Source organism: Platichthys flesus, chromosome 15 (assembly GCF_949316205.1).
Source record: "Platichthys flesus chromosome 15, fPlaFle2.1, whole genome shotgun sequence".
Classification (NCBI taxonomy): Eukaryota; Metazoa; Chordata; class Actinopteri; order Pleuronectiformes; family Pleuronectidae; genus Platichthys; species Platichthys flesus.
In genome coordinates, this window is record NC_084959.1 from 13,844,040 (window position 1) to 13,858,460 (window position 14,421).

The following is a 14,421-nucleotide window of genomic DNA, read 5'->3' on the forward strand; positions in this document are numbered from 1 at the left end:
GCAGCTCAGGCTGTTGCCATTAAGAGGAGGCATCAAAAGGAGGAAGAAAAAATAAATAAAGTAACTCTCCACTCTGCTGCAGTGTATCGCTGCAAACTGAAAAGTTCCATGGCAGCAGGCAGCAATATACATCCCTGCCCATCACTCAGAGGACCAAATGTCATCGTATATATAAAAAAACTGACAAAAGGCTGCACTGATTGTGTCAAACAGTTTGTACATAAATAGCAGAAAATAGGTTATGGCTGTGCCATCTTCTTCATGTGGCGTCCGTGACAGAAGTGTTATGTGCGAGCAGCAACAACAGTTTCCTCTGCCAGTCTTTGCCTCCTTACTTCGCCTCAAATAGACTAGAAAAGCATAATTTAATATAAAGCGATGGATGTTGATGCAAATAAATCATGGTGTTTTCCAGCTGCCTTTCTCACGGTAATGTACGTGTGCCTTTGGATAAACAACCGCGTGTAGTTGTGCGAATTGTGCTGTGAATTACATTTTAAATTTTAAACTGTTGACAACTGACACTTGGCATCGGCACCAACCACTCATTAAGATTTAGCAGATGTAAATATAAACATTTATATTCAATGTCAGTTAAAACCCAGAAGACTTTCATCACCTAATTGGGTCATTCATTGAATCCATATGGACAATGCAATTGTTCCGATAATTTCAGAAACAAATATACGCCTTTGAAGTGTATGGTGCAGCAGAACGAATCAATTAATCAAGACACATATGGATATTAAATAAGTTCAGCGCAGGACCAAGTGTTTTATTTTTCTTTGTTGCGTCTTTGTGCTCTGATACCGTCTCACGCTTCCAATCTATTTCACTGGATTTGATCAGCCATAAAACATCAAAGGAATCATTGTCAATTTAAGAACTGTGTCTATCGTGAGACACTGATCACTTTTTATTTATGACTTCACCAGAACTTCATAGAAACGCGTCTTGCCTCAGACCCCTGCATCCTCCTAATAAAACTACTGTGTGCACAATTTATTCTTCTGCTTTTTCCTACCTTGATTTTAATTCACTCACCATCTTATAACTTCATAAACAATGGCGACATCAGCTCGGACCAAAGAAAAAAAACCTGTAAACTCTGCACGATCAGATTTCATGCTCCAAATAAAAGCGTTAGCTGCGGGTAATTGATTTTAAAAGACGAATGCTCAGTTTTTAATCTGCAAGCCTCTAATTTGCAGACGAGATGCAAGGCTGCCATTTTTTTCTGGGGAGAATGAGTTTACGCTGACTTAAGGATGAGACTTGAACATATGCTGCCATCATAAATCAGGGCCAGCATCTCTGGGAGTTTACCTCTGCTTTTTTTTTTTTGCTCTCACTGTTCCGCCCCACTGTCCCTGTTCCATTTGGCTCTTAATGAATAAATAAAAGCTCTCTTTATAGTCTTTATGGAGTACTCCAGGCTGTGTTAAGGGAGGAATTTTCTATCAATGTTCCCAAAGTGCAATTTGCCCTCGTTACTCCTTCAGTGTAAAATGAGGACTTTCTAAGAAACTCTGAGCATTTTTAACACGTTTATCAAAGCAAACGATGAAGAAAATTATTCTGCAATTTAATAAGCAAGAAAATAAATGGGGAGAGAAACTCCTTTCGGAAAACCCTGTTAGTGTTTTGGGATGCTTTTCAATGCTAGTGCACACTGATGAATAATAAGTGCAGTCAAGTCATGTCCATAATTTTTTTTATATGAAAACATGTTAATTAAGAATCACTCACCCTTATTTCCATGCCCTCTTTTTTCCCATCCCATGCCCAGCTGCGCTTGGTGAAGTAGTTGACTGTGGCAAACTCAATCAAGGCAGAGAAGACAAAGGCATAGCACACGGCCATGAACCAGTCCATGGCAGTGGCATAGGCCACCTTAGGGAGGGAGTTTCTAGCACTGATGCTCAGAGTGGTCATGGTAAGGACAGTGGTGACCCCTGAGGATGAAACAAAAACATTAGCAAACAGGCTCTTTTGGGAAACACTTAAAGGAAAGTTAATTTTCTCACAACTTTGAGTTGAAGTTTGCAAAAGGATCTAAACATCTAGAGATTTTAGAAACTTTTTCGTGCAGCTTTTAAACTGTGTCCACTCAGGCCATGTAACAGAAGGTCAAGACAAGTTTAAATTATCCAATTTAGCTCAATCATGTAAATTACTCTACTGGGCTTTAAAGAGTAAAAAGTTATGAGCCTAACAGAATGGTCCACTGCATTGCAGAGACTCAACTTTACATAATCATCTGCTGTGAGAAATCAGACAGTGGAGCCACACTAACAAAGTTCAGTGGTGCATAAACAGTGTGACTGTGCTTGGTCGGTCTTGTAGGTTCGAGCAGGAAGTAGCTTCTCAATACAATGAAGTATTGTAGTGAATGTTCCAGGTTGTACGCTTGACTTTACTTTTGTTTAAACCGGTCTGACATGTTTTTATGAGCACCAATAGATGCCCTTGTAGAGCCGTGTCTACTGGAGTCCAAAATATATGCAGTGAAGAATAATGAATACATTTCCCTGCACAACCATGGAAAAACTGAAATCTCCTTTACCTAATACACAAACAAGAAAGATGGTAGTGACCTGCATTCATCTAGTGCAGGATTATGTATTAGGGTTAGTCACATGATTATGAATTACACCATAATATAATTACACCATACTGGAGAAAACAGATCTCTATCCACTTCTTAATTAATCTGGAAACGCATCTTTTGAAATGTAGTCTTTTAAAAGTGTGACACATTTGTATATTCCACACCCCTGGGAATCAAATGAGGCTTGGATAGAGGTCGTCCATCCAACTATGGAAAATAATGTCTTCAGTTCTTTCTGATCTGAGTATCTTTTGAGTATTACGATATGGGGTAATATCAGGGAAGATGCTCACATAAAATCCAGATGTAGATCAAATGTATCAGGCTCTTAAACCAGATCAACCCTTCAAAATACAACTTGAAATGAACCAGCAAACAGAACTGATGAATGACTTTAGTTTCGGAGGAACAAAGAGACGCTAAGTTTCAGTTTTATGCTGCGATATAATGAGAAGAGAAAATATGAGACGTGGGCACTTGAGGGAACCTTGTCCTTCACAGTAGATGTTTCAATCATTCCACTGAGAAAATGACACTGATTACAGCTCCTCTCCTCGTGTGAAGGAAATTGTTCTCTACAAATAGAATTACTCGGGACTGAAATGATTTCTGAGACGACTGCTGGGGGAGAAATGTTCATGCGGGTCTGTTTGTGGAGAACTGAAGGAACATTATTATTGTAAATGCATGGAAATAAGCTTTTGTAACTTAAATTGTTATTTCTTAAACAATCCCTTGCTTTACATCTTATTAAATGTCTGTCACTCTGATTGTGTGTTTGTGTGTGTGTGTGTGTGTGTGTGTGTGAGTCTACGTGCATACATTTGTGTGCCTCATTTCCAAATCAAAATGCAAATTATTCAACAAACACAGGTCAGGGGCTCTTTCATAGATTATGCAGCACATTCTATTATTATTCACGGTACATAAGGGGGATAACACAGTGAAGTGGCACATATGAAACAAGGGGGAAATGTCAAATAAAATCAAATGCATTTTCTGCAGCTTATTATTATTACCTTTTTTTTTTACTAAAGCCCTTCGGCATATTATTTGCAAAATATAAGATAGACCTGAAAGAGGTTTTGGTTAAAGGATTTGTTGTCCTCTTCAAAAACCTTGTCTGTAAAAGTGGCGATTTGATCGTGTGCCATTTCCATTTAAATTAATTGATTTAGTATGTTCCACCAATAGAAATGTGCAATCTGACCCTTCTTAGTCCACTGGTATTCCCGTGGGATTATGTGATGTGCTCGGCTCTATCTAAATCACCTCCGGCTCGGTAAGTAATAACACTTGAAACCGGACTGGCTGCTCTGTAGTTGACAAAGTAGCCAAACATCCTCTTTGACAGATGCAGCACCTTGTAGATCCCCTGCCGCATTTCTCCAGTTCCAGCCTTTCCAACTTTTCTCTGATTAATTAGTGTTGTTGTAGTTACAGATGTAGGAACAAATCAATACTGTGATAGAAGCTCTGGGAAAAAAACAAAACATGACTCATTCCTACCCATGTGCAAAATGCCGATAGGTTTTCATGTTATTTAGAACTTTTCAAGGGGTAAACCTCCACTTGTTTGGCATAATGCTGAATCATCATCAGCTCTGCGCATGTTTTTCTGTTAAAGCTCCAACAACTGATCTCACATGTTCAATTAATCATTTAGTGCATTTTTAATATATTGGATTAAAGACACAAGAAGGCACTCACCAAACACAGTGCGAGCAGGAACCGACTCTCTGTTCAACCAGAACGAGACCTGAGACAGTATGACAGTCATGATGCACGGCAGGTAGGTCTGAATCACAAAATAGCCAATTTTCCTTTTCAAATGGAAATATGTTGTCATCACTACATATTCTCCTGAGGGGGAGGAAAGAAACATGGAGAGAAACACACAGGGTCATGATTATTGATTCAGCCGTGCACAGCTGGGAGCAATACAAGCTGAAACATTCAAAACCATTAATGTGTGCGTTTGCATCATCAAAGTCTAGCTCATAGGTCTAGGTCCTTAAGATGAGCCATTTAACCACATGGAAACAGAAAATGACGGAGAAAAGAATATTTCCAAGGTGGTTTTGATGTGCAATTTGTATAAAAGACACATACATTCCTTCAATTTCACTTCAATTTCATCTAGGACGACGTGGAAAAGCATAAGAGAAGAATTGGAAAGAGTGGCCAAATTGAATAAATGAATCTCTCATAGTAAAAAAATGAGGTGAAGATGTCAAAAGGGCATATCCTCTCTATTCCTCACACACGGCACTACACAACAAACGAGAGGAAACCTTGAGCCGAAATTCAAAAGTTACAGAAAAGGACACTGGAGGTATAGAAAATAATATACGTCAATACTGTTTCCACAAGATTGATCCTTTCAAACTGTAATATCACTAAATATCCCCATGGCCGGCAATACAAATGACCACAGAATGAGTTCTTTGTTTAGCTACAAAGGGTGCTCTGAAAAGTTTGCTGGCCTGACTCCAGCTGCTAGAGGGGCAGCATTGCTGGGAATCAACATTAACCGAAACTGAGGCATTGGATTCTTTAATCTACACCGACTCTGACCAGTGCTCAGCATCTTTCTCCTCATCTTTGTCTGTCAGCAGCTCCCGGGGAGCTGGAAGGACAGCAGCCAGACACCCGGCTGATTGATGGCAGAAAGTTACCGGACACAAATAGTTTTCAACCAGGCTGCATGAGGATTATACAGGAGGAAAACTGTGTGACCCTCAGAAGGATAAGCAGTGTAGATAATGGCTCGAAGGGCGCATCCATCCATGGAGGGGGGGGAGGTGGTATATTTTCAGGAAGGTTGCGGGAACAGCCGACATATGATGTAGTGTCTGTAATTATAAGCTGAGTCATAATCAGACTGTAGCATGTAAATGATAATATACATTAAATATTCTATGAGCAGCTCATGTAAACACCACAATTTAAATAACCTTTTGTTGTGGATAGAGTCAATAGTCGGAACATATACGTCCAAGTAAACATAGTCACTGACACCAGGACCCTAAAGCAGTCCTTACAGATACCATTTAATGATCTTGGACCTAAGTGGGTGGCGGGGAAAAATTGATTTGGGTTGCAGGGGATCTCTGGTGAGTCGAGTGCTTTCTCCGTGAAATATTAGATTTAACTGGATTCTAGCTGTTGGTGACATGTCCGAGTGATGGATGTCAAAAAAAGCTTTTAAAAACACTTTCCATGTGGAACGGCTATACAACCTTTTCAGAGCCACCCTTCAAGCCAACGTCAGACCCTAACTTCAAAATATAGATTTTCAGTGGAGTGTTCCTTTTAAACCCCACACTCACATTTTCCTATGGATTTCTTTGCTGCTGTTGTTAAAAAACCCTCGGCCTGCGTCACTCTAGCCTCTCGATATAAAACATTTCCTTCTGCTCAGATGTTGTCGGAGATGGCAGTGAATGGACACAATCACAGTCCGCCCTAAGCACCAGCTCTCGTTGCCATGTCTGTAATCTGTGTTGCAAAGATATGAGAAAAACTGCCTCTCACTCCCTGAGGTGTTTTTTTTTTTTTTTTTTATGAGAAGATTCTAACCAGAGCTGAACTGGCTCAAATCCAGCCAGTCCCTCGGCTTCCCTGCACTCCATTAAGTTTAAATAAAAATCTGACATCCTCTAGCTGAACTTGTTTATGAAAGTGGTCAGGTTGACCTCATTGGCTCTATTAGTCAGACTTCAGATGATCTTGTTCCTTCAAAAATTCCCTCAGAATTTGCCAGACGCAAGTTCAAACCAGCACACAAGATGTGCTCGAGGAAAGTTTTCCCCGTGGAGTTGCACGAGTTCTTTTATTTCAACAGCTTTCTGCCTCCTTGGAAAACAGGCACCATGTCATCCAACAAAGCTTTTAGTCTCAGAACACAGTCAGACAGATCTGTGACTCTCAGCTGCTGAGCGCCACACGAGCATACGGCTTCACAACTGAGGGCAAATCTCTCAAATGAAAGTCGGTGTTGCTGCATTGTAAGCGACGCACTCTTTCAGTAATTACCTGCTGCCCTGTTGATGCAACCTTTTATCTTCAGCTGTGCAGCATTCAGTTTTTCAGCACTTTATCCGTTTTACCTAAATCCTGTTATCTAAATTGACATTGGAAATGTTTTATTTCCCCGATAGATCATTATCAAAATACCCTGGCTACTTACATTTTCTTGTAAATGATCACTACTAATATGTATCATTAAAATATATTATATTATTAATACATATTTCTCTATTTTATGTTGCAGGAATATTGCAGTGAATGTTTTTGTTTATACTATTTTAAGTCGCTACCCAGCAGTTACCTCGGTATTTCATGCCGCCATAAACTTTAAGTCTATCAGTGGGGAAATGGATAAAAAGAGATGTGACTGTGTTTGTCAGATAAAATGGTTCGAATACGAAAAAAAAATCGAATGAATATGTAATCAAAAGTACGGGGAAGGATATTTGTCCTTTATTTCTGTGCTCATGAAGTCGACTCTGGGATGTTAGCCCACAACAGAATGGAAATAAGGCTTTCACCTCTGGCACGCTTCTAGTACTTCTGTAAATATGCTGAATAGTTTTCCCAGAAAACTGATAACAGTCATCATTTTTCAGGATGGAGCCAGATAATGCAAGCTTAATGTAAAATGGCAGAAAGTGAAGAAAAGTGCAGATTTTTACTCTATGAACACACACAGAAGAGTGCCAATAAAAAGTGAGGTCTTTTTGTCAACAGAAAGTAAAGGAGAAGTGATGATGCACTAACTTTGTTCACCAACCCCCCCATCATATTAGAATTTGGTGTGTCCACTACAGCTGTCAAACTGCCATGAATACACCCGTACACTGCAGCCGTAAAAGCTCAGTGTGGTGTCTGGTTTGTCCAAACGCACAACATCAGGTTGAATTTCAGGAAAAAGCTGTGTACTACTGTTTGAGCTGAAGGGGGTCACCTCTTCTACCTGTGCTGGAGCTGATGGTCTCTTTGCCAATAACGTGTCCCAGCAGGTCATACTGGTTCAACCTTGAGCCGTCCTCGGCCACAGAAACAGACCTCTCGTCTCCCTGAGTCCACAGGTAGATCACCTCATTGTTCGTGTAAGCATCTGAGCAAAAAAAAAAACAGATGGTTACATGGATAAGGGATGAACATGGGAGGCAACTTCATCTTTTCTGTCCACATTTTAGAACACATCAACAATTGCTGGGGTTAAAAATGTTGCCGTAGAACAGTCATCTTCAGAAAATCTTCTTGTCTATACAGTAGTGAGCGAGTGACTGTTTAGTGATCTATAGTCTCAGTCAGTTATATTATATAGACTTAGACTTATATAACACAGAGTCCAATACTTTGTGATTGGACTATAGGATATAACAATACATTTTGTTTAACGACATGGAAAAACACATTGTTTTATATTATGCTCTAACCTTTATTACGTTGTGCAACAGAAAGTCTTTTTGAGAATCAAGATGTACTGAACAAACTGAGGTTCAAGAAGCTTCTTAATTATATAAATAAAAACGGTGAAATGAGGCCGTTTCGAGTGGAATATGAACGTCAGGGCTTGCGGACACATAGATGACACCACAACAGCAGGATGGAGGCATGTTGTGTTTTGTTTTATTACGTCTGAAGAAGCGACAACTAGTTACTTCAATTGTATTGGATTCTGATCTAAGACTGTTTACCCCTGAGACTCCAAAAGTGTTTAGTGGACTCAAACTATTATCCCCTGCCTCCATCGGCATAGGGGTGAGGAGATAATGAGGACATTTTCATATCTGGGTGAACAATCCGTTTATAAAATACAGTATATAGCACCGCTCATACACGTTGGCTGCAGTGAGTCCATATGCTAGAAGTATAAATCTGCACTGAATAGCCTGAACATATTTTAGTGTGATAAATCCATCACCTCGTTTCTATCGAGGGAGCGCTCGCTCTAAGCTGACGGTTGACTAATTTTGCTGCGTTGCTACAAGAACCACTTCTCAGAATGACAGTTATCCCCTTCTCTCATATTCCTCAGTGAGTGCGGTTGGAAGTTTTTCCTGAACAAAAAGGGTCCCCCCCCCCCCCCCCCCCCCCCCCCCCCAGCACTGTTTCATATCAAGCTCCTGCTTTCCCATGGCTATGTGGACTGACTTACAACTTCCGAACTTCAGAGGACAGGCATGTGCATCCATCGGGAAATCCTCCAGGTGCATGGGGCACTCGGCATGAATGGTCAACCTGAGGGGACAAGGGGAGAATCAATATTTCAGTGGTGATGCCGCGGCGTCAGCATTATCAGAGGTGATACGACTGTATTTTATCATGCGCCAAGAAACTGACACTAGCTAAATCAAAATGTGGGATGCAAACATGACACAATGCCCACTTCAGTCATTTAAAAGCCACGGTATGTACAGTATGTTTTAAAAAAACACACAAAAAAAACTGGAGGGCTGCACTCAAACACACAATGTCCAGAGAGCGCCGGAGTTTATATTATTTGGTCCCATAGCCGAGCCGCAAAAATGCACTCTAAGTAAACAGAGAAATTCGGCATATTATGTCACTCATACATATTTAATCAACGTGAGGATTACATTTGCTGAGTTCAAACAAAACCGCAGCCCATAAAAACACCCTACGGTGGACTGGGTCGCTTATAAATGGACCACAAACAGGGTTATTGTAACTCAGTTAAAACATTTATAGACCAGGCATCAATCCAGAGCTGCGCTATTTGAGCAACTGGGAGCAGAGCCGGATATTAAAGTAGGTAAATGTAGTTGCCTTATGAGGAATCTAAATTTTATAAACTTACTGGATAAAGTGATTTAATGAGTAGTTTTTACTTATCAGTGTCTTATCAGTGAAAACGCTATTCCATGCTGTAAAATGAAAACTATCAACATCACAGACCAGTGAACAGTTTCTCATTAGCTCCTTGTGTTGCAATGCAACAACCCTGTGAGCCAATAGCCCCCCCCCCCCCCCCATTGACTGCTCTCCGGTGCTGCCTCATTACTGATAAGTGTCTCAGCAACTACGCAAATTAACATGTTACAAAATAAATCACACGTGAGCAACGCACCGCTGCATATCATACAGCACTTAAACTGACATCTAATAGACCAAATTCATCTTGTCCCTAAACTGTGCCACATGTGGATCAGACAGCACTAAGAGAGTTGTTTGGATCCAAGATGACTAAGCAAACTGTCTGGGTTATGACTCAAAGATATTAAAGAGAAAAAAAATATGCTAATATAGCAATTTCTCATATCTGGAAATGTCTTTGACAGAAGAAGAACGCAGCAGGAGATGGACTAAGTCAGAGGCGTTCACAACCACAGGGAAATATCTGGAATGATATTACTGTGTCAGCCAATATCAAACAAAAGCTTTTGAATCTCATTGTGTTGTCAATTTGACATCTTCATCGGCGTCTTCATCCTGAGATGTTTGTATCCTGTTTGATCTTTTAATTTCTGTGTCCGTCACGTGTGCTGGTGTGTTGAGCCACAGCTGTTAGCAGCTCTTAGCTACAAAACAAGCCAACGCTGAGGGTGATTGGAAGGTTTACAGATCATTTTTAATAAACATAACCTAATTTGTCACTGAATGAAAAGTTGAGAATTCAGTGTTGACCTCATTGTCTGACGCCAGATCAGAAGTCCTGGCAAATCATCAACTAGGTGTTACGGTCAGGATCAAGGTGGGGATCCACTAGCAGTGCAAGACTGTACATTACACATTAAAGAGTATATTAAAATGTCTATTTGTTCAAAATCCAGAAATAATACTTCTATAAGGCAGCATGGCACCGACTGTATTTGCACAGCACAGAGTGTTTAGTTGTGCAGCATTGGTCCAATGGATCCTAGTTTTTCTTTATCTCTTTCATCACTATGAAATGGATATTGTCCAACATGGCTGAGTGGTTAAATACAAATACAAATGCATTTTTGCTAAAAGTTTGACCTAAAAATACACACCACGGTCTTCTTTGAGTATTTTACATTATTCACAAATTGATATACTCTCTCATTCATTCCAGCACAGGACAGCAGCAGCAGCAGCAGCAGCACCGGCAGACAATACCAGCTCCTTCAATCCAAAGATAATGATGCAATCCTGCAGAGCGGAGGCCTTCACCGCATCCGTCAGTGCAGATGCTGTCGACGTGCTGATGAAATGGATTTAAGCAGCTGTTTATTAAGGAGAGCCGGTCAACACAGGGTACTGCGGTGATGGACTCCACACTAGACATCCTATTAAAACAAATGGATTTCTTTCCCATTCTAAAGCCTGATACATGTGAAGTGTGCCGAGTAAAGCCCACGTTATCAATCTCTTCTCTGCAGACCTGCTTTAACAATACATATGTATTGGAGGATACATTTGAAAAAAAGCAACAGTCTAAATGAATCGTTTGCAGCGTTTAACACCGTGAATAAACCACAGTATCAGTGCAACACAAAAGATAGTGAGTCCAGAAATGGGTTCGGGAGCTTGAAATCTAAAAAAATAAAAATAAAAATGCAGCCTCACACTGGATAAATAAAGACCAATGAGCCGGTTCCAAAATGTCTGACGGTGGTTTACCTTACTCTGTGTCCTCACACAATCTCTTCATCATCTCACCAGACATTTACTTGGTGACGCAAACACATCTGTCCTTGCGATACTCCATTAGGGCGCAAATGTCATCCTTGGCCTTGGCAGGACTGCACCACCACATCCAATCCACTCATATGGAGCCACAATGTGAAACTCTCCCTGTTTCACTTTCACCCTCGGAAATCAATACTGACCATTTGGACGACCGTAACATTTCTTTTCTTCCATTTCCTGACGCAAAGCTCACAGGGAGCGCCGACTGACTGACAGATGCACTGATTAGATGAGTTGAAGCCAATGAATTATTTTTGCTCCAGTCATGTAGATAATAGCATTCGCCGGCTCCGACTGTCTCGGCAGCTATTTACAGTCCACTTTAGGCGCGACAGAGACACAGCGGCCACTCTTTGATCAAATGATTATTATTTTCTGAGCTTGTCTGTGAAACACATGTGGCCCAGACCGGCGGCACAGTCTGACACTCGGGACGGGGAAATGAATCAAGGAGCTGCTGCAGTTTTAATCCCTCCGGCACCGAGGCTTGGAGGTTGACATATGAGCTGTTCAAGTGAAAGGTCTCAACAACCTGCGAGATGAATTGTTATGAAATTGATATTCATGCTCTGCTCAGGATGAATTGTAATAAGTCGGGTGATCCCTTCACTTTTCCACATCATCAGTTAAAAATTGCAATTTGTCCATTACAAATAGTGACATTCATATCAGAGGTAAACATCACAAACCCCTTTTTTTCCGATGTGAATCATTTCGTCTGTTTCAGTTCAGAAGTTCATATATTAATTGCCTTTGCCGGTAAAGTTTTTCTTTTCCAAGTTGATCAATCCTGGATCTGCGTTCATTAGAATGTTACATCTGGAGCTGGTTCTGTCTCTGTCTTCAGTTTGCTGCTTGTTCAAGCTGTTATGTTCAGCTCAGCAGAAAACTAGGTCTTTACAAGCAAAGTATTTTATGTTAATGTGTCAGCGAGCAGCTGTTTTTAGCAGAGCTGTTTTACTGTGGTGTCGTACTGGACTGGATCATCTGTGCTTTCAGTCACCAGTGAGGGGAGGTGCACATTACACCCACTGAAAACTTTATGTTGGCATGAAGTCTTTGCATGTTTTCATTTAGCCTGCAGCACATCTCTGACCAACGTTCAAACCGGGGTCCACATCCTGTCATCATCACCTGTTCGTGGGCTGCATCTACCCATACCTGATTTTGATTGGTTTGTAGACTGGCGTGCATCAGTCATCGGTGTGTTGTCAATTTACTCCTTGTATTAAATTCTTACCATTTGAACTGGTTCCCTTTGTTAATGTTGTTGCTACTGTAGAATCATTATTGTGTTTCTACCAGCAAAATGAACGCTTTCATCATTGACATAAGCAATCTGGTGAGAGGCTTCAGCTTCTTTCTTCTTATTATTTTGTTTAATACTGTCTCACCTTCCTGCACTTGGTTCATACTATCATAAAACATGTTTTCAAACTGCAAACTGTTTTAGCTGAGCCACGACCAAATTGTTTGACTAAATGTTGTCCGTGGTTCGTGGCACCTTTCAAATCTGTTACGTGGCGTGAAAGCACCTTCAGTACAGCCGCATTGAGATGCATGCAGAGCCATAGAGTCTTAGTCTTGTCACGTAACCTCTTCAACAGGGAAGTGGCCCTGCTGCCAGTGTGAATGAAGGCTCACCTCATCGTGTAGAGAAGCGTGCCGTTGTCAACAAGTCGTAGCAGTTTGTTGGGAGTCGTCATGTTGTGGGCCACAGATTTCTTTCCATTGTGAAAGAAGGTATCAGGAGTCCAGATCTTACTGGCCAGGAGGTTGTTGAGGGGTAACACCTGCATGGGCCCATCGAACTTAAGCCTCTCGTCCCGCCAACTCTGACGGAAGAAGACATCGATGGTGTACTCCTGAGGGAAGAGACGACCTGGGATTATTTGGCAACATGACAGTTTGGAGAGATGGGATTTAGTACTGGTTGCGTGGAGGTGATAAATCCATTTAACTCTTGAGGATTTCCACAGCAGACACTAAAGCATAGTTTTAATGAATAATGGTAACGAAACCTCATGGACATCGGAACACTATTCAACACAATGGACAGTTGAATAAATACCCAGCATATACAACATACTGTCTTCATGGATAGATTGGCATCTTTTCGATCATTGTGGTCCATGGGCCACAAATTATTAAACCAAATATAATCGAAATCCAAACTAAGGAAACTCCAACTCGTCATCTTTGATATTCACAAAGTAAACGAGTAACAAATAACATGCACGATTTGTGTGGCAATTGTGAAACCGTCACCATTTTACATACAAGATACACACGTTTGCGATCCAGTCTGTCAACCTGTAACCGCTCTAACATGAAATAAGACACAAGCACACCGCTACACGTACAAGCATCTGGAGAGAACATTGTGCCTTTGAAAATCATGTACTCTTGTGTCATGTGATTACTCCTCTGTTTACATATTGTTCCTTTCGGTGTTCCGACTGTTCAAACGACACAAATGAGCTCCGGTGCAAAATCTTTGCAATACATCTGATTCATGTTTAATTAATACGCAGCAAAGCAAAGTCTGTCTGCATTGTCATCGGCACATCAAAAAGTTAATAAAAACGAATGCAGGAAGAGGCCAGTCAAAAGGAATTTGTTTCACATTCCTCTTTCAGTAGGAGTCGGTGTCCTAGCAACAGCCTTTCCCTGGTCTGCCTGGTACAGCAGCGATGCCGACTGAGTGCAGCTGCCTGAACGAAGTCGGATGGATGGAAGCTCTCTGTATCTCCCGCAACAGAACACATTATCAGCGATCAATAAAAACACAGCATATGTGTTTTCCCTCTGATTGTCTTTGTGCCTCCCGCTCGCACCGCGGACGAGCTCACGAGCTGCGGTTGCTCGCCGGTCGACTGTAACTGAATCTAGTAATTTCTCAGCTGCTTTAACAACAGGAGGCCATCACCCTCAGCAGGAGAGGTGCACGGCTCCCACTCAGCACAAATCAAATGGGCTCCTCTAAACTGCGCATGCTGGGCTCCTGTTAATTGATGTGATTGACCTCCTGATGGAGTGCACGCCGACAGAACCATCAAATGATTGCGCCGCATCTGCCTTCACCGCAGTGCTCTTCATAAAGCCCACGGAGAGTCTCACACGCA

At 41.3% G+C, this 14,421-nt stretch overlaps 1 protein-coding gene across 1 annotated transcript in view; it reads right to left on the reverse strand.

Moving 5' to 3' along the window:
* gabra3 (gamma-aminobutyric acid type A receptor subunit alpha3) overlaps positions 1-14,421 on the reverse strand; it is an 86,149-nt gene that overhangs the window by 10,384 nt on the left and 61,344 nt on the right. The window contains exons 5-9 of the mRNA XM_062406134.1: positions 12,941-13,161; positions 8,781-8,863; positions 7,581-7,733; positions 4,322-4,474; positions 1,750-1,955 (exon numbers count right to left, since the gene is read on the reverse strand). Coding sequence (XP_062262118.1) covers positions 1,750-1,955; positions 4,322-4,474; positions 7,581-7,733; positions 8,781-8,863; positions 12,941-13,161 — 816 coding nt within the window. The remainder of the gene's footprint in view (positions 1-1,749; positions 1,956-4,321; positions 4,475-7,580; positions 7,734-8,780; positions 8,864-12,940; positions 13,162-14,421) is intronic.